A 26,580-nucleotide genomic window follows, 5' to 3' on the forward strand; every position below is an offset into this window, starting at 1 on the left:
CCCTGTATATGATACTGTTGTTGCCCCTTTGCAGAAGTGGGACATCCCAACTGAGTTGTGCTTATGTAACACTTCCTGTTTGGTTCTGTTCTGCTCTTAAATCACTCTTGTTTCTTCTAAATCATGTGACTCATCTTTTTTGTGCTTCAAAAGTTTTCTGAAGACTTTTTTTTTCCCTCTTTGACTAACAGTGCGGTGCGTACAGCTTTCTGAAGAGTGCAATGTTCATATGCTCTTGTGGTGTGTAGAGCTTACTGAATAGTGCAGTGTGTATATGTGCTTCCTTGGTTAACGTTAGTCTGGGATCGTCTGCAACAGAAAAGAATCGAAGGATACTTCAGTCATTTTCATTTGTCTTTGCTGTTGTCTTAAATGATGTTTGATTTACTTTTTAGCTTTCCTACAAGGATTGTTCAAAAGGTAAGACTGAGTAAGCAATCAATAACTGTTTCAGCCAAACGTAATTGTAATAGACATTCATGTCAAAAGAAGTTAAAATGAGAATATAGTTAAGTCCAAGCTATGAATCTGCTTGTGCTATCCTGACATCTCAGCAGAGCCATGTTTCCCTAGCTCATTAGACAAACCTAGTCATGACAGAGGCAGTGTAGGCAAGTTTCCTATCCTTGTTGAGTCCCCAAAGTTCTGTTTTTTTTCCCCTCAATACATTTATTAGGATCTAGTCAAATGTAACTGAAGAAGTTGGAACATAACTGGAAAGTGTACTAAGTGTCATGGTACCTAAGTCCTTCAGAAACTGAAAGGAATGATGGCACCAGCAAAGAATACTACAGTTCAGTCTTAAATGGTTCAAGCTGTAGCTAGTTAAGAGGCAGTCAACCACCGACTATAGGATGTGGGTGTACCAGCATTCCAAGTGATCAACAACAATCCAATATTTTCAATTTCTGGGCTTTTATTTTTGACTTAAATTTTGAGCATACTTAATTTTTTATCACCACATGAATTTCATAATGATTTCTCAAACTGTAATTATAAGCTTAATACAACCAAGCAAATTTAAAAAAAAATCTCCCCCATAGAAACATACCTTTTGAATGGAACTAAGTAAGAATATTGGTGTTTATATGTGAAAAGAAACCTACCTTATATATGAATTCTTAAACCACAACTATTATATATACATTTTTATTAAACATTCCAAAACCGTTAATAGTTCCATAAAGGCACCCGCTAGTCTAACCACAGTTTCCTCTTAAACTTTACTTTTCCATAAAATGCCTTTTTTATAAATAAAGTGTCTAAGCCAGTCTTACTTAAAAAAAAATATCAAGCCCTAAAACTACTAGTTGAATTCTCTCTAAGTTTGGTCAGCTTTCCAAAGAACCCAGGAAGCAGTAGCCCCCTCACCATCTTCCTAGGTCAGCACTCACCCAAATCTTTAAAATTAAACGTGACACAAATGCTTTTATGAAACTTGCCTCCTACATAATTCTTGTTGCAACTGTCTAACATATATATCATCTGGCATTAAGTTGATTCCTCCACTTATTCTGCCTACTTTTAACGTTTTTTTTTTTTTCCCCATATCAAACTTCCTGGAAAAGATCCTATTTGTTACTGATCTTAAAAAATTTTAGGGACTCAAATAGGCATTCAACTGTTTTTTTTTTTCATGTTTTATGATTATATAATCTGGAAAGGGCTGCATGATAAAAACATGATTCATTTTAGAACACTCTAATCCGGTCCAAATTCGTGACATTAGGCAGGAAAATGCCCCTCATTGTCATATGCAGAGAAGTAGACTCCGTTTTTAGAAGTTCTGTCCCTTCAATTAGCAGAGACATATTGTTTATCGCTTTTATTGGACTAGCTGTTGTCATTTTGCAGATGTGAAAATCAAAAGGAATCAACTGATTACTGATACTAAAATTTTTTTTTCAAAACCTAATATGGCACGAGCATCAGATTTAACTGTGCTACTGCCGTTATTATCACAGCTTAGTTATCTTTTCTATCATAGTGTGCTTAACTAGGACACACGGGATCTTTAAGTCATACAAAGGCTTGATGTAACCCTGACAATTTACTACAACAGGTGAACTTTGATACAGAGATTTTTTTTTCAAAAGTATTTATGCAAAATGAGGGGTGATAATCTGAAGGGTAAATAACAATATTCCTTAGTATACACTCATCTTAGCGATCTCAATGAACTTTTTGTTCATGAATAAATCAAGTAGGGGTTTGCTCTCTGGGGTCTTTGTGTGGGAAACTCAGTAAAGTTGAATGAACCGTCTCTCCCAGGCTTGCATCATAATCCTAGGAACCTAAGAACTGTTCATCTGTCAACAGGGACGTGGCACAGGGTTGGTGAGACTGAGAAAGCAAGACCAGCCCGGCTTTTCTAGGTAAACCATAAATAGAATCACAAGGCCCTTAAAAGAAGTCCGGCTGAGTAACAATGGAGAGGAAGAGATGCGACCCGGAGAAAAAAACTGAAATATAACTAGTAGTCAGGAAATGCTGGCAGCCCAGAAACTGGAAAACAAAAAACAAAACAAAAACAAAAACAAAAACAAACAAACAAACAAACAAAAAAAAACGATGCCCCTCCTAATGTCTTGGCTTTAGCCCTTTAAGGCTGACTTTGAAATTCTAACCTCCAGAACTGCAGGAAGATAAATTTCTGTTGGTACTAAAGTCTAAGTCATTTGTTATAACATCTACAGGAAGCAAGGCTTCTGTGATTTGAGGAAATACACACCCAGGTTTGCAAAGTTTCATTTTGAAGCACCCCCGAATAAAATAATTTTTCACTGATTATTTGAAGGTAATATTTTTGTTTTAAGAAATTGTTGAATATGTGCAATCTTCAATAAGAGACTTCAATCACTAGTGAATATAACTTTTCATTTCTTTTACTAAGTTGAAGAAAAACTTCACTTTACTAATTGGTATGTTTGGTAGCCAATGCTGTTGAAACACAAAATGCAAGAATCTTGCAGAAGTCAGCTACTAGGTTTATTATCTATCTGAAAGGAAAAAGAAGCAGAAAACAAAAGACCACAAAAAATAAAAATATAAAAACTTCCATTTTGCTTAAGTTTATGAAGCTATAGTTTAAATGTTTCCGAATTAAGAACACACTTAATGTTTGTTGATGACTTATTTAGCTAATTTAGTCACTACCTATGACAACAAAACATGTAGTTGTTCTTAGATATGAAAATACCTTTATTCTTGTCATCCTTTGAAACAGCTCAGGGTCCAGTTCATCGTCCCTGACTGACTAGAACAAGAATATTAAAAAGGAAAAAAAAAACAATGGAAAAAGAAGACTCCTCAATATGATTTACATTTAAAGATGCATTTAGAAATTCCTTCTATTTTACCAAGTAGCCCAATCACAAACCTCAGCTGTCTGTCCAGTGAATATTTCACTGGTTATTTAGAAAGTCAGTCTCTGTTCTAAGTGCTGTAATGGCTACATGATCATGGTGGTGTCCTAATTCTTAAGGCGTATTTATCGCCCTGTGAAGGGCCACATGGTACACATGCAACACAGTCAATGAAATCATGTGTACACATACATAGATAACGAAACGTTCCTGGAGGATGTGGATAGTACTGGGTTGGCTGTGTGCAGAATAGAGTTAACTGTCACTTTAAAGAAAGTACTCTGGTCTGTGGGGCATGGGAAAATGGGTACCGTGGGCTCATCTTCACAAGGTCTTTCTTGTGCTCAGAAATGCTTTCCTAGGCTTATTTGGGCTCTGTGTTTAAGGGTTTTCTAAAAAATAATTATTTTCCTATATATTCTTTACAAAGTTATTCTCCAGAATAGTCAGAGATGGAACACAACTCATTTCCTTTGCTTGGATCTTGAAAGCAGCTACTCAGGGTTAATAAGACACCACTTCCTTATGGTTTTCAGAGTGAACGAACAACACAGCACACCTTCGATGCTATTGTTTTTAAATGTAAAACCAAACAAAATGACAACAAAGGCAACAACTCTGAAACTTTAGATCTTTGAATCTTCTTTCATACAATCTGATCACATTTACAGGCGTGTCCAGGAGACGATGGACTGCATCAGCTCTGTCACACAGCAACTTCACGTATCCTTTAACCGTTCATAAGCAGTGCTCCAAATCGCCAAAAGCTACACAAGTTCCCAGAGTTTCCCTTAGCAAGCTGAAGCTCACTCTTCATTTGTCAATGTGCATAAAAGCTGCTTATAGCAAGGCATGGTGTAAGCTATTTCTTAAGCAATAAATGGTTTGAGTCATCTATTTTGTCCTGAAATGCTATCTGTAGTTAACTGCATTGCTTATAAATGGTCATAGTAAATTCAGCATGAAAGAGAATATTACAGAAAAGACAGCAGCAGAAGCATTAGCATTATCTAATATTTATATATGTTATCAACAGAACACAGCCGTGAAACATTTAAATGCATATCAATGGGTACCATGTCTAAAAATTACTATAGTACCTATTTAGTGTAGTGGATATTTTTCTTAAAGAGTGCTTGCTGTAACTAGAACAGCATAATATGTGATTTAGTACAGTTAATTCTTATTGATTAAATAATTTATTTATGTACTGAAGACAGTGAAAGGAGACAGGTATTTTTTTTTCTCTTTTTGCTTCATTGTGATCCCAGATTTAACACTTAAATGAAGATTCCAAAGGATCATGAGATGTTATTATTTAACTGAAATGGGCATTGACATATTTAAAAGACAGTATTGCCACTGAAACAGCAAGACGGCACCGGATACATGTAATGCTCCTGGCCTATGACTCAATTGGAGCCAGAGTCCAAAATTGTGCCACTCATTGACAGTAACGGTGATTACTCAGATTCAGAAAGAATTGCCCAAATATATGCTTACCCTTCACAAGTCATGTGTAAAGCAAAACGGAACAGAAAGAACAGCAAATGTAATTGCTAAATACTTTGCTTTTTTTTTTTTACAAGAGCTGCAAAACAGTCATTTCTAACATTGAACTGCCATTTACAGTAGATTTTTTTTTTGTACACCTGCAAAGACTTCAGTAACGATGGGAAAATGCCCAAGGCAAATGGTCTCCAAGTAGATATTTACATATGTGAAATCAAATGTACCGTAGATACCGAGAAAATTATCTTACGTAATTATGAAATCGAACAAACATGATATAGCTTCATCATACAGAAAACCCGTAGGACCCCATCCCAAGTCTAAGTAAAAAGGAATCCCCAGTTCCCTCTGCCCGCTCACCCACCATCTTCCACTAACAAAGAATGAATGTCTAAATTATTCCCACCCACCCTCAAATAAAGTGCGCAGTCCATGGCAGACCATAGAATAATGCAACAGGAAAAGCCCCTTTTTGTATTATTATTTTAAAAATAAAATACAAACAACAAAAATAAAACAAAGATTGAAGAGAATTCGGTGATTCTCTCTATCTTGAAAAACAAAACAGGCGAAGCGCGGGGTGCCCTGCTTGACTGTCTCTCGTTTCAGTACACGTAGCCTTCGTTGTAGGGGTGGGGGTTGCAGCAGCCCCCTTCTGGCATGTAGGCCATGCTTTCGTCAAAGTGAGACAGAGGCACCGTGTCCTCCTCGTTGATGTGACGTTCCATGTCCGTCTTCAGCAGTGGGCGCTGGTTATCCGGAAAGGCCATGGAGAAAAGGGCTTCCGGGTCACACACAAATTTGTAGACATATCTCTCTCCAGCCACCTGAGAATAGCATGGGAAAGCCCAGTGTCACCGTCCCCACGTGGATAGGGGAGAGAGAGAAACAAACACAGATTAAGACAACAGCAGGGATGGAGGGCAAAAGAGAACATTTGACTAAATAACAGATTACATTTTCATGGGGAAACGTTTTAACTTTGTGAAGTAAGCCGTGGTTCAATCAAGGGAAACACGAAATGTTGACCCAGAGTAATGATTAATCTACTCCATAAATAGCTAGGAAACTCAGCAGTTTGCTTTTTCCTTTCTAAATAAAGGGGTACTTACACTGCCGTTTGGGGAAGAAAATCGATGTGATGCAAGCAATTCACATCCAAGTGTTTGTTTTAAAGGGAACATCTTTGCTTTTGAAAATGTCTTTAAGGTTTATCTTCCCCTATTATATTTCTACAACTTGCAGGTTTTAAAAGGAAAATGTGCTTTATCCTAATAAGATGAGACTAGTGATCCCTAATCCCCAAGATGCACTGCTTCTTTCTCCTCCATCTTTCCCCTGGCACCGTGTCGTCTCATCTGAAAAAAACCCCAAAGATACATAGCCTTATTTAAATGAAGGATGGAGCAAGAGGACATTATCCTGAGCACATCACTTTTTAAAATGAAGGCAAGATACATTAGATGAAGCTTAAGGATGTGTGTAAAGTGTCAAATTGAAGTAAGAGGCGTAAAAAAAAAGTGAAAGGAGTCTAAAATACACACTGGGAAGGGAGGAAATGAGAAAAGGAAATGTGACAACTGCCTGAAATAAAGGAGACGTAGCATAATCTGTAGAGAAAGACATGCCCCAAACTTCAGTTTTGAAGAGTAATGCTTCTGTGGAAAATGAGAAACAACTGAAGGAGACAGATGTACCTGCCACTAATAGACAATGTTGAGGAACTCAAGACGCAGATGCAGTGGGGAACAAAGGCAGTTCCTTGTGCTAACTTTGGTGTGTGTGTGTGTGTGTGTGTGTGTGGTTCACAATTTCAGAAAGCTGAAAAGTATTGACTGTCTTATGTTTCTATGTCCAAAGGTCTTGCTAGTTGATTTGTGACATGGGGAAACAGTGTGCTCACAGTTTATAAATTCTCTGTCCGTGTTTGGGAGAGGGGGAATGGCTGCCAAGGATCTCTGCTGCTCTGGACTCGGAGTTAGAATATCTGCTGCTCTGAATTTAAGTGAAAGGATCCACATCAGTGTCCACATAATCTGGCTATCCAGAGGTTTGAAAGAGCTGACACGAAGCAGTGTTTACGAATCTGGACATGTTTCTTAAACTGCCCTTCAGTTCCTTGTCTTGTGAAACGGAGACAGGAAGGGCTCCCTGGAAAGCCAGCTGTGGCCCATGGAGGGCGTCTCTAGCACAGCGCCAAGCAGAAGGAGGCATGGAGCCTAATGCTCTTCCTTTAGTCTTCACTACAAATTCAAAAGACAAAAGGTGAACTAATGAAATGAGGGCAAAACTGAAAACCCGGCAGCACCAAACAAAAGCTGGAAGAAGACACATCGTAGAATTGTTTCCTTTTCTCTTTATTTGTCAAAGTATTTTCAGGAAATGAAAGTAAAATAAATGCTTTATTCTGCATACCTCTGAGTGTTTTATATCCCACTGTGTTTAGTTTGGGGCTGCAAAAAAAAAAAAAAAAAAAAAAAAAAGAATTGTTTGCCTGGGGTACTGGACCTGTCATTTTGCCCGATGTGTTGAGGTTGTCTTTACGGGGAAGCAATGTAATAAATGAGAAGCATTTCATCATGTGGACTTTAAATGCACAAGATGCCATCGAAATTATAAAATCTCCTAGGGACTTCTGTCTCCGCTTCCTTCTAGTTTTCTCTGAATAAACATTTTTAGTGCTACTACTGTATTTATCGCACTGTTAGATATTGCTGAGGTTGAAATAGGAGCTGACACACAGACGAAGTAAATGACGCCTACCTTTGTTAGGGGTACAACTACAGGGTGAGGAATCCTGCATATGAGGTAAAATCTAAATGTAACAGTGAGATAGAAAAGCACAGGAATTCTGTGAAGGGATGGATCAGAAGTAAATGGGGAGGTGGGTCTGTTGTCAAAGCCTAGAGACATATTTAAATTACACTTCAATTTTTAAATTTTTAAGATAGCTCAGCAAGTAAAGGCACTTGCCTCCAAGTCTGACAACTTGAGTTCAATCCCTGGGACCCACAGAGGCGCAAGCCAGACCTGAGGACTGCAAGATGTCATCTGACTTGCACACATATACTGATGGTACACACACAAAAACACACAGGAAACATAATAATTTTTCAAAATTTGAAGGAGAGGGAATGGGGGCATATTTGACCCAAACAAAGTATCTCCGTATATGATTATTAAATAAAATAAACAAAATTGCAAATGTAAATGGTAAAGCAAAGAGAAGCAAATATAGTTATATCATGGAGAATATAAACATTACATTAGTAAATATTTTTATAAGTATTGTTACAGTTTTAACTAGATGTGCAGATATTTTATCTATGAACTACAAGAATTTTTCCAACACAACATTTCTGTTTCATAATTAGTGAAATTAATTACCAGTTAAAATGTTTTACTTGTATTAACGCTTTCAGTTATTTGTATTTTATTTTCCAGACTTCTAGCTTAATTGTTCTTTACATACATCACAAAGGCCTAATTAAAATTTTAAGCCAGTGAATAAATATCATCATACAAACTTGGAATTCCCCATTATGTGTTTGTGTGTAATAAGGAGGGGAGTCATAGAGTTCTTCTGAATAAACTATGCTACAATGTACTTAAGCATGAGAAGTGGCTCTTGGAACAGTGGGGAAATGACTGTACATGTTTGAATTTTAGTACTTGCTAACATGATAAGGAACCCTGGTTGGTTGCTGCCTATATGCAGAGTCCAATCTCCACATGCGTGTGTGGTACACAATCTGCCTTTCATGTGCCAAACAGTGGCATCCAAAGAGTTTATTCTGTGGAGCGTTCATGATAGATGAGCTGTAAAGCACCCAAGGCTGAAGGAAATAATAACAAATATTCAAATGTTTTATCTTTATATATTCATTTATTCATGGCCTCCTTTATAAATGTTATATATTAAGAACATTTTATCTTTATCCATGTTTTTGTCTTTTACACCAAACAACTTTTAAATATTAAAAGAAGCTCATTTGAATTAAAATATATTGAACTTTGTTCTACTAACCAAATGAGATGAAACATTTATTACAAGTAAGTGGTTTGGGATATTAAACTGTCAAGTGATGAAATCAGGCAAGATATGGAGCAAGAAAAAAAAGTGTTTTGCTTCTTTTTCTAATAAGAACAAGAGATGTTTTAAGAATCAGAACAAAAATAAAAAAAATAAAGAGACAAGCATTTAAAAATGTGTTACTGTGGGGCACAGTAAAATTACAGCTTCTAGAGACATGGAGATCTACTATTGATACTGAAATAACTTTTTATTACCACGTGTAATAAAGTGGAAACTTCAGAAAACCTGCCCCTTGATAGATACAACTATACATTTATCTGCAGTGTCTCTGACTTTTCAAACAGACCTGTAATGCTCCAAGCAGGAGTCAAGCATCTACAGGTGGAAGCCTGGCTGGAGTAAGGCAGCACTACTGTGATTTTAAGAACTGACTTAGAGACTGGTGGTAGGCACATCACAGTGAGTTTGAACGTAATATTATCTCACCTTCTGCATGATTCCCTTCTCATAGTAATAGCGGAGAGAACGGCTAAGTTTGTCATAGTTCATAGCTGGTCTGTTCTTCTGAATGCCCCAACGCCGGGCCACCTGCCATCAAAACAAGATCACATTGTTAGTGTTTAGCCTTCATCAGTCACATAGTTCAGGGTTAGTGGCACATGAGCGCGCGCGCATACACACACACACACACACACACACACACACACACACACTTATAAATGTATGACTTTTCAACCCACAAAACCATGTCCAAATCCAAGGCATAAGTAAAAGAGCCTCCTCCATGATCTTAGTTTCCTGGGTCCTGCTTTAAACCAAGCATGCAGTCCTCTTTCTTAAACATCACAACAGAATTCTTTGTCACCATTGTTTTGAGCGGAAGTTAAATGGAAATAAGGGAATGTGTTTACGTCAGGAAAGAACAGGCTGCAATTGACCAAAACAAGGCATATTCTCCCTTCTGCAATACACCATCAGGCTTTTCCTTCCTGAATTTTCAGACAAAAATTCCAAATTAAGAACTGCTTAATAATTCCTTGGTAAAGGTATTTTACTGCATTTGTGTCAAGAAAGAAGAAGAAGAAGAAGAAGAAGAAGAAGAAGAAGAAGAAGAAGAAGAAGAAGAAGAAGAAGAAGAAGAAGAAGAAGAAAAGAAAGAAAGAAAGAAAGAAAGAAAGAAAGAAAGAAAGAAAGAAAGAAAGAAAGAAGAAACCCCTGCTCAAATTGTGCAGAAGAAAGAACAGCTTGGTAGTGTGGCTGCCGAGGAAACAGTATGCCGATTATTAACCTAAACTACAAATAATTGTTATTGCCGAAAGTGGCCTCTGAAGAAAACTAGAGCCAACTCCAAACTGGAAAATTAAACTCGTTTAGGAAACGTTAATTGGACACTAAAAATAATGTGGAAGTGGAAAAATACCATATATGTGAGAGAGTCTCTCTCTCTCTTTTCTTTCTTTCCTCTTTCTTTCTTTCTTCTTTCTTTCTTTCCTTCCTTCCTTCTTTCCTCCCTTCCTTCCTTCTTTCTTTCTTTTTTTTTTTTTTTAGCATAGTGTCCAGTGTTTAGTAAAGATCTTGGAAGTGTTTAATGTGTTGCCATGGTGGACCCCTGGGTCTGGCCAAGGCAGAGCTCTCAGCAGAGCTTTGGAAGCACTTCTTCCCAATGGTGGTGCCATTCCACCTCCATGTCACACTGGACTGATAGAGGCATATTCAGAGAGAAGCCTGCATCTTTGACTGCAGTAGAAGTCATGAACTCATTAATCCACACTCTTTCGTAGGCTGAGTGAAAGAAACCATGCACAGCCTAAGCAAGTTCACGAGAGCATTTTCTAACAGACCGTGATCTATTGTTTCCATGAAATTACAAGTTGTTGTGTCCCATACAATAAAAAAGTCCTCCAAGCCATCTCTCTGCTCCTCTTCTCTTCATTAGCCACAGCCTTCTTGTTGTCCCCCCGTCCCTTTCAAAACCAATGATCCTTACTATTCTTTCTATCATTAATTTGTATTCTTGGAATGAACATATAATGGTCTTTAATCATATCAGTTGGTTTACTATTTTGTGAGTAAAGTTGTGGTGATATTTTTTATGATCTAACAAATAAAGCTTTCTTGAAGACCAGACTGCAAAAGTAGCCATACTAGTCTGTCATACAGGTCAGGCAGTGGTGGCACACACTTTAACCCCATACTAGTTAGCCATAGAAGCCAAGCGGTGGTGGTGCACGCCTTCAATATAACATCTGACAGAGGACTAATCTGAAAAATATACAAAGAACTCAAGAAACTAGACATCAAAAGAAGAAATCATCTAATAAAAAATGGGGTACAGACCTAAATGGAGAACTCTTAAGAGATGAATCTCAAATGGACAAAAGACACTTAAGCCATCAGGGAAATACAAAAATCAAAACATGTCTGAGATGCCATCTCATACCTGTCAGAAGGGCCAAGATCAAAAACATTAATGACAGTTTATGCTGGAGAGGATGTGGAGTAAGCAGGACACTCCCCATTGCTGGTAGGAGGGCAAATTTGTACAGCCCGTTTGGAAATCAGCACAGCAATTTCTCAGAAAATTAGGAATCAATCGACCTCAAGACCCGGCAATACCACTCTTAGGCATACACCCAAAGGATGTTCAATTATACCACAAGGACATTTGCTCATCCATGTTCATAGCAGCATTATTCATAATAGTCAGAACCTGGAAACAACCTAGATGCTCCTCACTTGAAGAATGGATAAAAAAAAATGTGGTACATTTACACAATGGAGTACTACACAGCGGTAAAAAAAATAAAGACATCTTAAAATTTGCAGGCAAATGAATGGATGTATATAAAAAATATTGAGTGAGGTAACCTAGACCCAGAAAGACAAATATGATATGTATTTACTCATAAGTGACTTTTAGACATAAAGTAGTAAATAATCAGCCTACAGTCCACAACCCAGCAAACCTAGACAACAAAGAAGGCCTTAAGAGAAAAATACATGGAACCACCTAGAAAGGAGAAAATGACAAGATCTCATGAGTAAAGTGGGAGTGTGGGGAATGGGGAGGGGGGGATGAAGGTGAAAGGCAGTGGGGAAAATATATAGCTCAATAAAATACAATAAAGCATTAAAAAAAATACCAGCACTAGAGAGGAGTATGAGACAGGAACTCACTCTCTTTTCAGTCTGAAGATTTCGTAGAGGTAAGAGCTCCCTAGTGGTTGGCTGCTTTGCTTTTGGGATCTTCAGGCAAACTTTATTTGTAAGATCATAACCATATAAAGTGACATGATAGAGTCATAAAGTGAATGAACAGACGGACAATTCAACCAGCAGCCACGGCGGCAGAGACATCTTAATTTTCCACCAACTTGGCAGTAAATATTCTAATAGTGAATAGAGCAGGGAAAGGTGGCAATTCGAAATAAATACAAGCCAGGCATGGTGAGACATGCTGTTAATTCTAGCACCTGGGATCTGAGTATAAGATTGGGGTTATGACAGGAGAATCAAGAGTTCCAGATCACCCTGGGCTATGAAACCCTGAAATGTCAAAGAGAATGGAGAGGAGGGGCAAGCAAAGGAGAAAAGAGAGGGAATGAGAGAAGAAGAGAGGGAGGGAGGGAGGAAGGGAGGGAAGGAGAAGAGGGAGGGAGGGAGGATGAGTCTTGGTTTTGTTTTTAAAATAAAATCTTTTAAACCTGAAACTGGCTATCAGTGGCTCAATAGAGACACAACTACACAGCATGCCAATCTTGGGAAATGCGAAAAGTGTTGCTAAGCAACAATTCCTGAAAACACTCCTTTACAAATGAGTCTTTTCTAGATTCTTACCAGAGTTCACTTCAAAATTAAAATGCAACAAACTTTAAGGCAGCATAGGCATTTCTGAGAGAGCTAAGTGATAGATGCAAATCATGTAAGAGGGGCTTGTAAGAGTTTACAACCTATAGTGCCGAGTAATTCTCACCACTATGGATTAGTAGTCTAGGACTTAAAAGGTATGCCTTTAAACTTATTCTGGTCATAACTGGCATAAAGTTAAGGGGGAAAACACCAACAATATACCTATACATTGTAGACAAAAGGGTCTAAAATTAACAGAAAGCATAAATAAATTTTGGGCCACCCAAAACCTGGGAAAGTCAACTTGATCCCCATAAGCACTGATGTTATACAGGGCAGCACTCAAAGCCAAGGCACGATTGCCAACATGAAGTATCAGAGATTAGGCCAAGACTTCCAATAACTTTCTCAGGAAGTACTTTGAAGTGAGCACTTACCCTGTTAGGAAGGAGCATAAGGAGTGTAGCAACATGGCATTCACCCTTACTGTTAAGTACACTAAGTGAGTCAATGTAGTAGTTTAATCATAACTTCATCTCTTTTATGATATTAGTAAATGTGTCTTGGGTGTTGTGTGCTGAAACTCAAGGCCCTGTGTGTGCCAGGCAAGCACTGTATCATTAACTTATATCATCCAGTCCACCAACTTTGGAAGGTAATACGTGAATATGGGACAGCGACTCTAGAATCAGGGTCTGGATATCCAACTTCCTGGTATTCAACTAGCTTGAGCATCATCAAGTTGTTGGCATGGAATCTTGTAGGTGTCTTGCTATATTAAAGAATTTTTCTGGGAATAACTCCCTATAATAACTGATAAATTTGGAAATAATATGCCATTATCTCAGATACCTGAGAGAGTTATGGTTGCTAACGTTATCCAAGCACACTGAGCACATAAGCAGGCAAGAATTAGATGTTCATTCACTATCATTTTCAACTAAGATGAAACATGAGAGAATAAAACCTATGAGCAGCATAATATGGTGGCTTCCAAGACATCATTCACTGACTGCAGGGGGTCAACACGGAAAGGTTTGTATGTAGCAGAGTTTTAGAGAGAGACTGTGGGCCACAGAGAAGGAAACAATTCACAGACCCTTTCCAAACAAGAAATCCAAGAAGACAACACAGTAATTGTCTGGTGGATATGATTCTAAGTGTGAGCTAGGCAATAATCAGAAATAAGACATATCATTTAAAAATTTTAAATTTCTTTTTCTTTTTTCTTTTGGTGTGTGTGTGGTGTGTGTGTGTGTGTGTGTGTGTGTGTGTGTGTGTGTGTGTGTGTGTTTGATGATAGTGTCTTCCACAATTACTCTAGACCTCCCCTTTTGAGACAGGGCCTCCCCAAAAACCTGGAATATGCCCATTCAGCTAGACTAGCTAGCAAGTGTGTCCCTAGGATCTTGCTGTGACTGCCTTCAGAGCACTGTGTTTAAAGGTATATGCTGCTACACCTGGCTGTTAGCATGGCTACTGAGAACAGAAATCAAACCTTCATGCTTGTGCAAAAGCGTATTATCTACTGAGCTGTCCTCTGAGGCCCCTAGGAAAGGATGTTGAACAAAAGCTTCGGAGACATGTAGTACCTATTACACAATTCCCACTGAGCTTGTTACCATTTGGAAAGAGTCAACTGGCTGCATTGCTGGGTCCTGCTTTTGACTTCATGCACCTGTGACAGCAAAGTCATTGAAACATCAGCTGTGTGAAACACATGATTGCGTATCTCCCTTGCATTTAATTAATCATGAAAACTCAAGATGATGGCACTAAGTGGCCAGCCAGTCAGATCTTCCATTGTTTTATTCAGATTCAAATGTCTAAATGCCACGGGTTGTTGTATGAGAAACTTAATCACTTGTAGAATTGTGGGCTCTTCAGAGTGGCTCAAATGTTCCTGACATCATTTAGTAATGTCTCCTGTCTTAACAAATATGACAGAAGAAAAATGTTCTGTTTCTGCTCGGTTTATTTTAATCACAGGTGGAGGGAAATGGCTGTTTAACTGACATAAATCCCTGTTGAACTTCCCCAGTCCAACTCTTGCTTTGATTATTAAAACCTTCCATGAGGGAGAGCACACATTCCTGTCATGGTAAAGCGCTCTGAGATTATCCGGTTAGGCATCTTTAGTCTTTTTAGCCCGCACCATATTTTGGTGGTTCTTCACTTATATCATTTAAGTACATCAACAGAAAGCCAAAGTTTCTTTATAGCCAAATGGAGCTTTAAATACACTACAGATTTAAACACCTAAACGTTTAGCAATGGTATTTCCCACTTCTGAGTCCTCCGTGTGTGTTTGGTGTGAAGCCAGGACTCTACTGCAAAAGCAGCCCTCTGAACAGATGTAAACTGTTGCAAACTGGGAGAGACTACTGCATTCCACGGCTTAACACCGTGAAGCAAATCCATACTTTCACGTTGTTTTGACCTACTTTCAAATTTAGGATATGTCTATACAGTTTTAAAACTTTTATATACCTTTTCAGCATATTAACCAGGTCCACTTATAGGAAATTTTGGCTTCCTATTTGAAATCTACTGGACTAACCTCTTCGGGCTCAATCAACTTGAATTCCATGCCTCGTCCAGTCCAGGCAATGAAATGAGAATTTGAAGGGTCATCCAGAAGAGCTACCAAAAACTGCCAAAGCTGAAGAGACCCTCGTCTCTGGTACGTGGGTCCTTCCCGATACATTCCTGGCTCTTGCTTAATGTCCCCTAAATTTAAAAAAATAAGCTATTATCAGCAATATTGTTCCATTTGCATACAATTTATACCAAATCAACCGTGAAAACACTTAAACACAGTTACTTCATGGGTTTTCTAACAGTGCCATTAAATACAGATTTAAAATAATCAAATGTTTAAATGGAAATCAACAATCTACAGACTGTATGTTATTATTATAATTATTATTATAATACTGTATGTATTCTCATTAATATAAATGTACACCAGTAAGGAGTAAATTCATAAACATCATTTATTTATAAAAACCTCATACAATTATCTATCTTTCATTCACATCTTTACAAACCATCGTACCTAATCACACTTCTTTTCATTGTGACTCTGAAGACATAATCAGCTTTAAGCTCCAGGCGTTTTACTTGTATAAATTAATTTCTACAAACTGTAATTTGTAAATGCCTTATTGACCCATACACGACAGACTACTGAAAAACTCAGAGCACATATTTCGAGGTAAATTTAGTCATACTGTGAAGTCTAAGTGACCTGCACTTTCAATGAATTGGGGAACTCACAGTGAGTTAGAGGAGTCGGCAGCTCTGTCATTCCACCTAATGTGCCTGCCTCTGGAAGCCACTGCTTTTTACTGAGCAACAAAGGAAACAACGTTCTTGATGGATACAGCTACCTGCATTTTGTTAATTTAATTTAGTTTCTTGGTCTTTTGTTGTGTTTTTCAAGACAAGAGTTTTTCTATGTACCCCTGGCTGTCCTGGAACTCACTCTGTAGACCAGGCTGGCCTGGAACTAAAACATCTATCTGCTTCTGCTATCTGAGTGCCGGAATTGTAGGAGCCAGAGAGGTCCCACAGAGCACTGAGAGAACAAGGTCCACAGAATCAAATAAGCAGGGCTCATAACGGCTCACAGAGCGTGAGCATATAGTATAGGTCTATACTAGGTTCTTTGCAGAAATGGTGTGGATAAGTTGAGCTTTGGAATTTTTATTGGACTCAAACAGTGGGAGTAGGGGTGTCTCTGACTCTTTTACTTGCTCCTGGGACTCCTTTCCTCCTACTGGGTTGTCTCCATCCTTGATATGAGGGATTTTGCTTAGTTTTATTTATCTTGTTATGTCATGTTTGGTTGATATCTGCTCTTTTCTGAAGGGAAGGGAAATGGAGGGGCAGTGAAACTGAATGGGGAGGACTGGGAGGAGTAGAGGGAGAGGAGATGGCAGTCAGGATGTATTTGTGAGAGAAGAATTAATAATACCAAAAAAAATGTATACCATAACATTCTGTGAAATAAACATTTTAAGAAAATAAAATGTGAGCTATATTTCCCTGGTATGGGAAAGCATAAAACAATCTGAGGAGCCAAAGTGTTAACGGTGCTTTTGCTATACAACTTGGCTTTTCAAAGCAAAATCCAAACCAGGACACTTAGCGTTGTGACCAATAATCCTTTCCTTCTAGCTCCAGCCACACATCTCAGAACTTTCTGAGCTGGCGTGACTCACACTGCCTGTCTAACGCCTGCAGATGGATCAGATATCTTCTTTGTTAAAGAAACAATACAGTTAAGTAGCTCTATTCACACTAAGTGTGAACTGCATAATGAACTAAATCACAAGCCCTCTAGAGATTTCTGGTAGGAAGTAGAACTACACCTCCTCACATGATCAGAAACAAAACAAAACAAACAAAAAAATCATACTCAAATAACAACACAACACACACAACTATCCAGTTCAACAGCCACTAAAGAATAATGACATTCTTTTTTCTTTATCCTGGCACATTTATCTTTATTTCAAAGTCAGTATTATTTATCTCAGATTTTTCCTTCTAATATTTCCATTTTTTTGTGGAGACAAGTGTGCAGTCATACAGACAGTGAAACTTTGTGAAATGCAGCTTCTTTGGTATTGCCATCTACAAATGTGACTTATTCAATTAGCTACATGCAAAAAATAATCCTCTCTGATGTAATTTTGTTCTCTATAATTACAGTATTAAAGTCAAAGAAATCAAACTAGGACAGCAAGTTCCCAAAGCACCAACTTCTTATTTTTCCCATAGTTTAAGATAATTTCCCTTCTTATATACCTTTACTAATTTTGAGATTATTTAAAATGTGAAGCTTGCAATAAATGGAAATAACAAACAAAAAAAAAGGACATCCCAAAAAGCAAATTTTAAGCCCCAGGTCAACAGAAAAAGCAAAATTTAAGGATTGTGATGTCATGCTCATAGGGGTAGTTAAGACAGCTCGCAGTTCTGAAATAGAGGTATAACTATCCACTACAGAAGAAAGCTGAAGCAGTGCTTCCCTTTGGGGTTTCAACTCCATGACCTTTAATAATTTAGCCATCTTAAGGGAGGCCGAGGAAATAGATCTTCCTAAAATTCCCCATCCTTTCCAAAAACTACAAGAACAGCAAGAAGCTTGGCAGTTAAGCCCTCAAGTAACTAATTATAATAGACTGAGCAGCAATCTGAGCATACACTTCGCTGTTTAAATAATGACAATTAAAAACTCTGAGAGCACCCAAGTCATTACAGCCAACATCCCCAAAGTTTTTGCAATCAGCTAATCAGAGGGCCCCTGCTCATTTCCTGTTTGACAATCAAAGCAGGAAATATGGAGACCACTCCGAAGAACCAGTAAATGAATTAACCGTTCACTTTTCCTCCCAGCTTCCTTGTAAATGTCAGTTTTTGCCACCGCGCATGTCAAGAACAGAAGATTCTATCTGGTTTGACGCTCTCTTCTAATATCTGGGACCCTTTCATTGTACTATCGAGAGATATTTAAAAGGTAATGCTTTCCTAACTTCCTTTTAAGCAATTACAACATAATGCTACATTAGCAATGTACATCTTCCTTGGTGGGAGTGTGGGGGGCAAGCAATCAGTAAACTCAATGGGCAGTTATGTTGCTCCTGTGCTCCGTAATGCATCTCTTCATGAACAATAAAAAGAGAGGAGGCTGCATTAGTCATCAGTGCACCCCCAGCAGCATGCTTTCTCTTCTGCTTTGTTAATTACAGGATCAGCTTTCAGTAAATCTCAAATAACAAGCTGCATGCGCTCAGCAGGGCAATGGAAAGATGCCTCACTCTGCGCGAAGTGGAGTAACAATGACGTTCTTCTGTCCGGTCTCCAGAAAAGGAATTTCTTGGAACCGAAGAGAAGAGAGTGACAGAGGGAGGGGGAAGCAAAGGGAACACTCAGTAACCTCACTGGTCCCGTAGTGGGTGATACAGGATGTGCACAGACACCTGGAAGTGCAAATGTTAACTGCAAAGGAAAATGCAATCTGCACTCATAAAAATCAAATAATGAAACGGAGAGAGACCTACCATCGAACTTCTCTGGGACAACACAGGTGTCGTCGTAGAACTGCCTGGGGCCCTTTTCAAACATGCAGCCTGTGGGGGGAGAGCAGGACATGGTTATTAAGGATAGAATATAAAATCAAGCTCCCAAGTGCTTTAATGGCTGACATAATGAGATTCTTTGAAAACGACTCTGCCACTTTCCAGCTGTTCGATGCTGGATGCATTAGTTTGGCTCTTTGCCTCAGTTTCCCCATCTTTCATCAAATGGGAATGAGAGCAATAGAGCTCTTGTGAGGAACGAATGACTTACATGCACTCCAATTTAGATGGGCGCCATAGCACAGCAATGTGGAACCATCAGAGATTTATTGCTTCTGACCGAATTGTAGATCTTACCAAAGTACTGGCAGACCCAGGCTTTACAGTGTATTGTTTTATGGTCTGGCTTCTTCTTTGTTTTATTACTTAGAGAAAGACAGCAAAATGAATTTCCGGAATTGTCCTTGATTTCTGGTGTGCCTGGCTCTCTGAACTGAGTTAGTTTACCTTTCACTTCCTTGTCGAAACATCTTGGGAGGCTAACCATCTCACTTTAAAACCATTGTATTCGATTGTGTGTGTGTGTGTCTCTCTATATATATGCGTGTGTGTGTGTGGTGTGTGGTGTGTACACATCACAGCTGGACCTGAAGGTTAGAGGAGCATGTGTGGTAGTGGGCTTTCTCCTTCTGCTATATGGATTTGGGGACTGAACTTGGCTCTCCAGGTTTGGCAGCAAGAATCTTCATTCACCGTGCCATCTGGCTCACCCACTCCTCCTCTTCACGAATACTCAAGAGAGTAAGAAAGGGGGTTTTGTTGTTGTTTTTAGTTTTGTGCTATACTAACTCAGCTCACAGAAAAAATAAAAAAATAAACTGATATCTTTTAATAACCTTTTTATCTCTCATGTATACTTGACTTTACCTAATTGTCACCTTTAATTATAGTAAGAAATCTCATACATTTTAAACATAGCTTTGTTTCTCAAATATAACGTTCTCTATGGTAGGTTTATAATATTAATAACACTAGCAATAGTAATTATATGTTTTGCTCTCAAGTATTTAAGATTTTACTGTCTTCTGCTGTCATTTAAACGTCTATTAATATTATTCACATAAAACCAAGTTAATCCTAACTGAAAAGGTTGTATCTAAGCAAATTTTACAGAACAAACATGTTGTTTAAATCATAGTTCCAGGAATCCTTCAGTGGAGATAATATCCAGATAAAATCATTTCTTGTCTAGTACTTTGTAGATGTCAAATCTATTAGAGCAGGAGAGTTCCACCATAGCTACCTGAAATAACTCATTCTCTACACTGCTTATGTGAATCCATTCTGCATAACTACTTTCCCAAAAGGTACAAAATCGAGGACATTGAAAGGCAAAGTCATCCCACCATGTTTTGCTACAAAACTGTGATTTAAGTTTATGAGGTCGTAGACGGATATTCTCCATGATATATGTCGGTAGAGTGAAGTCAGGTGCGCAATCGTTAAGGAGCAATTTCTAGTTAAAGAGTGTCAGGTGTTGGGAGAAAAGAATACAACTGTTTGTGTGGACAAGACTCATGCTAACAACCCAGTACAAGCTACCACGATGCCAGAGACTAGCCTTTCATTTTGAGAAGCTAGAGCGTGTTTGTGTTTATTTCGCATTGCTAGGGACTGAACCTAAGGCCTTGAGAATATTGGCCAAGCACTCTGCCACTGATCATCCCCTGCCCCCAAAGGGTAATTTTTAAAATAACGTTTTAGAAACATAATGTGTTTTCTCAAAGCACACAATGACTAAGTCGATCCGAATTTGGAATGTGTGGCTATTTTTAATGTTATTTATTAGGAACTTGAAAATGAAGAACTTAACTTCTGTTCTGCTTGGGTGAGCCAGGAAGCCTTCTTGCCTCATGTAGATGGAGTGGCAGCTAGGCACTTCTGAAAGAAGAAGCAAAACTTGTCAGAGAGAGGCAGGTTAATAGGGCAGGACGGGTGGAGGGGGGATAGAAATGAACAGGGTCGCCAAGAGCCCACTTGAGCGAGCCTGTTGGCACACAGTGGGCCTTGCCAGCGGGCCTCCAGAAACAAAAGCTCGATGGATGGCAGGGAAGGCTGGCGCTCTTCTGTCAGAGGTGAACACAGTTTTACCGACTCAGCTTTGCTGCAGCTCAGCAATACGACACTGATGCCACACCCGTATGTCTAAAGGTGACTGGAATTAATTGATATACTCCACATTATTCTGTCTTTGTGCACTGCAAAACTCAAAGGCTTAGTTACAGATGACCTCACAAATACTGAACAGGAATTACTAAGAAAAGATAGAAAAATTAAATCTCATGTGCTATCTTGAACCTTTTAAGGTTTTTAGCTGTTTTTCTCAGGTAACAGTATATCTAGTTTTTTATTTTTATTAAGAATTTATAGATTATGCTCAAAGCAAATGAAGAAGCAATGTGCAATAAAGAGTTTTATAATGACTGTGCTAAGAAAAAGCCCCACCTATAGGGCCAAGGGGTCTGGAAGAGAAAGCAACATGGCTAACCATGAAGGCTGCTTCACAGTGTTAACTCAGAACTGAACATGTTCGATGATTTTGATACGGAGAAGAAAATAAACATGGCTCAGGAGACATATCTAAATTTAAGACCTTATTACTATGTAAACTACTTAGCTTTGGACAAACCTTTCTTAGCCTGCATTTCTATAAAATAAAGTGTTGAGAGATGATCTCTGAAACCTATTACAGTTCACCAGTTCCCCGTGCTGAGGGAAGATTCACTCAGAATTCAGAGACCGATGCATGGCGGCCCCCAAAATTAAGTACCTTCCTGTATTTTTGGAGTCCCTTCTGAACCCTACCTATTAGCTATTTAATACTTTACTTTTATTTATTTTTCTTAAAATTACTTCCTCAAAAGACAAGTTTCAGATCTCCCAGACAGATCCTACCCTTGAATGCATAAACACTTGCTCAAGACAATTAGATCCTATGTACATTTTACTAGCTTTTTTTTTCCTGAAAGCACATTATAAAAAAGAAAACTAAATGTGTACCACAAATGCAATAATACAAAAAAAAAAACTTCCTTTCCACCACTAGTAATTCAAATATACCACCCTTAACAAATGAGTCTCAAAGTCTAGTCTCTTCAGATCTACCCATCTAGACACTTGTGGTAACAACAGATAAGCTATACCCTATATCTGGCCTGGTTTTATCCTTGATGTAAAAGTTTTCATTTTCAAAGTCAATACTTTCTGTTTGTTTCTTTCTTTGTTTGGTCTGATGACAAGCGATATTTTTTTTTGGCCTAATGATTAATGTCAACAAAAATGAGCAATTTTTAACATAAAAATATTTTAACCCATATGGTTCTAATCTAAAGCATTGCAACAGTAAGCCATAATTCTAACAACATTTTAAAAGTATAGTTTTGGTGGCACATGCCTGTAATCCCAATATTCAAGAGGCTCGAGGAAGAAAGATTGTAGATTTAAAATCATTCAGTGTTACACAGAGACAGTCTCTCAAAAACAAAAACAAAACAACAACAACAAAAACACAAAGCCAAGGATGTAAGAGACTGGGAATGTAGTTCAGTAGTACAACCCGGCCGTAGGCAAAATTTCCACTGCTAGAAAAATAAAATTTAGCACTTATCTGAGAAAAAAGTATATAAGAAGGCATAGTCTTTGTGCTGAAGACAGTGGAAAATTTGCATTCACACATTTTTCTATAACATGATTGGAATAATTTATTACATAGTGCATAATTCTGAGTCTATGAAGGTAGAGAGATTCTTTCCTGACAGTATTGATAATAGGCCAAATAGTCACCAATCTCTTTATTCCAACCTTAAACAAATGGCGACCCTTGAAATTAATTTTTAATGTTGTTCTGATTTATTGCCAGGCAGAAGGTCCCTCAAAACAGCTGGGCCTGGAAGGGACAGTGTTAATGACTGCAGTCAGGGTAACAGCTGCTCGGAGGCAAGCATTTTGCTGTACCCATGTTGACACCATGCCACAAAAATACTCTTACTGACTGCTGCACACCTGGAGTACGGCTGTAAGAACAGCTGGCGGGCTCGGAGGCTGCTGGAGGAAAAGGCAGAGGGTGACGTTTATTACATATAAGTGTGACTAAATGCGCTTCCCATCCCAAGGTGGGAGAAACGCAAGTATTTCTGAGGAACTCAGTATACAAGGCTTAAGGACACTTAGAGAAAGTGTTCTACTGTGGTGTCAAATTAGTGTAGCCCTGGAAATCTAGACACAGCATCAGAGACCTTTGTGCACAATTTGTCTAATTCTGCATTGAGCAAAACAGCTGATGTCTCTAGTGTTGTTCTTATACTGTATTGTTCCTTGAAAATTCTAGGTCTCTCTAAATAATTAAAATAGATTGTTCTGAAGTTTATTAAAATATCAGTGGCACATAATAAGACTCAAGCCAGAATTTTCATTACAGTTTTCAACAGAGTAATATGTGATTTACATTCTTAGGAAGACAATGGGTAACAATTTATGGAGAGAATTGTGCTTTTCCAATTCCTGCCATTTATTACATGAGAGTAAATCAAATTAGCAACTAGTTTTTAAAAACAAGGCCTTGGCTATCATTTTAAAATCCAGTCTGCCCTTAAAATGGATGTCATTTATAAAGTGGAGAGAAAACAGAAAAAAATTAAATAAAAGAAAGGGATAGGAGGTTTATTCACATAGAATATGAAAGTCATGTTATTCTAAAGTGATATCAGTTAATTTATGACTATCAGAGTGGGTCAGACTCTAATCAAATTGTAGAAACATTTCCAAAGTGATTATTCAATCAAACGACTAACATGGTTAATTAGGGGCCGTAAACATTGCTCTGAAGTTCATCAAAGTAATGACTTGCCCAGAAAAATTACCGCTAATTAAATTGCCTGCTGCTTTCATTTCTACCTTATCTAATAAAAAAAAAAAAAAAAGTCCAACTGGTGAGATCTGGCATTCCATTTGAACTTTTGCTAAATGGCCAGCGAAGACCCAAGCTGGGCTTCACCCAAGCAGTAACTTCAAAGGCCAGTGTCTGGTGTCGGGGAGTGGAGGTGTCACTAGGAAGACTTCCCTTTCCTGTGGAAGCGACAGACAGCCCACTGCAGCTTGGCCATCGCAAGCGTGCAGGACGGCTGCACAGACGTCCTCTGGATACGCTATCCTATCTGGTATCCTCTGGCTATAATTTTAGGATGACCAGCACAGCACAGTGATGGCTGACAGCTACTTTGTCACCTATCAGGCACAAATTCTAAGGTTTTCCATTTTACAGGAGTATGGCTTTCAGCAGGTTAGTTAACGGCTCTATCCTCAACCCTCTCCTCTTATTAAACGGAAGTGCTATTGATACTTTTAAAACTGTAGCTAAGAGGCACATATGGAATAAGTTGTATGTCATATTTCCACTAACATATTCAGACAGAAGGAATTTAAGACCTCTTTCAATAATTTACTTGTATGTATTTATTTTGTGTCCTTAAATTCCATGAACTTGTTGATTTGTTGCTTACTGGTGTAGTTATTCTGGAGTAGACCGTGTAAATCTATCTCTTAATCGATGATATCTAAAAATATATTGATGACCAGTCATGAATTTATGATTAAGCCAGAATTTCCCCCAGATATTTTGAATACTTGAGGACCCATCTTTGAACCTCATATTTTTTGCCATATTAGCCCCTGTTGTTTGTTCTTAAATCACACTGGCTTAAGAAGTTTAAAAGTCAGTCTATAAATTGGATTATGTAAATTGAATTTAGGACAAAGGGTTTTTTATTGATGTAGAAACTTGTGGATCAAAGCGTTCTAAAACTCGATATTAGTGCTGACCAAATCAACGCACAGAAATCACAGCGCCTGTAATTTGTTACAGATGAGCTCTTGTGGTGATGAAAGCTGATCTAATAGGCTGTAAAAATTCAAAGCAGCGAAGTGCTGCTGGCCTCTCCAGGCTTCCATGCATGGAGGTGGAATCAAGAACTAAGCACTGACGAGTCTCCAACCTGCCCGCTTGGGCTGGGCTTCTTGGGAGATCACTACTGAAGGAATCAGATTTGGGTGTGATTCAGAAAGTATCACTTCATATCAAGATACATGTGCAAGAAACTTAAGAAAAAACACTGCTTCATCCCTCTCTGCCTGGAAAACACAGTGATGACGTGAGGTTTTCCAAAAGTTTTAGCACAAAATGCAGCTTTGAATTTGCACAGCTAATATGCCAGGCACTCCTTTGATTTGCATATTTGCTGCTCAGTTGTACAAAATGAAAATTCCCCTTTAGGGTATCATTTGTGTAAGCTTCCAAAAGCCACGCCTGACCCAGAGAGGAAAGATTAGTCATGATTGGCTAGGGTATTTTTAGTGGTTGTTGAAACTACTTTGTTACCAAGTAGTGTGTAAACCCAGGATTATCTCATATAATAATCTAAAAAGGAAGTCTCTCCTTCATTTGATGCTCCTGGCTGGATTTCTGCAGTAATAATCAATGTATAACTTAATTCAGCTTTCAAATGTCTTAAGGTAAATGAGAAATCCCAGGAAAGTAGAAAAGTAGCTCAAGATGGTGCCTTTGCTTACATTTGAATTAGAATGCAGAAGTTGACTGGCTGTACACTTTGACTCCTTGTAGGAGCGATGGGACTAAGTAAAATCCACATGGAGGTACTCGTTCATTCGTTCATTCACTTTTAAGATAGGGCTCATTGTGTTTTTGACTGACTATACCCATTACTGGGACCATGAGCATGAACCACCATGCTAAGCTGTGTTCAGTACATTTGGATAATGGAAGAAATTTTAAAATGCTAAATATACAGAGTCAAAATAATGGATTCTGTAAAACATGCATCTGAAAGTAGCATGTACTTTGTAAGGGGTGTGTGTGTGTGTGTGTGTGTGTGTGTGTGTATGCACGCACGTGCATAATGCAAACCTGGGAGATTTACTCACTTTTTGTTAGTAATACTATTCAACAAACTTCTGAAAATGTATGTATTAAATCCTGATGTAGCTGGGGATATACACAGTGGTAGAGTGCTTGCTTAGAACGCAGGAAGTAGTTGGTTAAGACTAAGCACCAAAAGTAAGTAAGTAAGTAAATAAGTAAATAAATAAATAAATCCTGGCATGAGCTCTTTTAACAAGTAATGACACCAACGTTAGAAAAAAGATAAATATTAGAACATTTTTGTTTTCAATCCCTTCAGCTCCTCGAGTCCTGGCTTCACTAGGTTAGATTTGTTGGCTTCCTCTCACTCCTAATCTCACAGGTTATAGCGAAAACCCAAGGGGTGTCTAGGGCATCAACAACACAAGAGTGATGACGATGGGAATAAGTACAAACACAGAAACACCCACGCTCCCCTTTAACTCCGTTTTTACATTTGACGCATGAGTGCACTTGGTTCCAGTTAATCAGAAAAACTACATTTACAGTTTCCTAAAAGACACAAGTCATGGAAAAGATGTTTTTGTACCCATAATGTACTCCATATTGGAGAAATCTGCAAGTTATTAAGTCCAAAATAAGTTCCATCAATTGTATGTCAGACTCTCATGAGAAAGATGACAAACAAGGAGTTAAGACAGAGAAGTTCTATGAACCACTGGTTCTCAGGCACAGAGGTCTGTGGTGGAAGGGCTGAAGGGACGTCTCGGTGGACAGTTAAAGAGCACATTTTGT

The 26,580-nt window shown here is 38.3% G+C and overlaps 1 protein-coding gene across 1 annotated transcript in view; it reads right to left on the reverse strand.

Moving 5' to 3' along the window:
• Window positions 1-1,044: 1,044 nt before the first annotated feature.
• The window catches only part of Etv1 (ETS variant transcription factor 1), a 92,319-nt gene continuing 66,783 nt past the window's right edge, over window positions 1,045-26,580 (reverse strand). Inside the window, exons 9-13 of the mRNA XM_038336442.1 lie at window positions 20,724-20,792; window positions 18,834-18,902; window positions 15,323-15,492; window positions 9,400-9,501; window positions 1,045-5,704 (exon numbers count right to left, since the gene is read on the reverse strand). Coding sequence (XP_038192370.1) covers window positions 5,483-5,704; window positions 9,400-9,501; window positions 15,323-15,492; window positions 18,834-18,902; window positions 20,724-20,792 — 632 coding nt within the window. The 3' untranslated portion in view covers window positions 1,045-5,482. The remainder of the gene's footprint in view (window positions 5,705-9,399; window positions 9,502-15,322; window positions 15,493-18,833; window positions 18,903-20,723; window positions 20,793-26,580) is intronic.

Source organism: Arvicola amphibius, chromosome 7 (genome assembly GCF_903992535.2).
Source record: "Arvicola amphibius chromosome 7, mArvAmp1.2, whole genome shotgun sequence".
Classification (NCBI taxonomy): Eukaryota; Metazoa; Chordata; class Mammalia; order Rodentia; family Cricetidae; genus Arvicola; species Arvicola amphibius.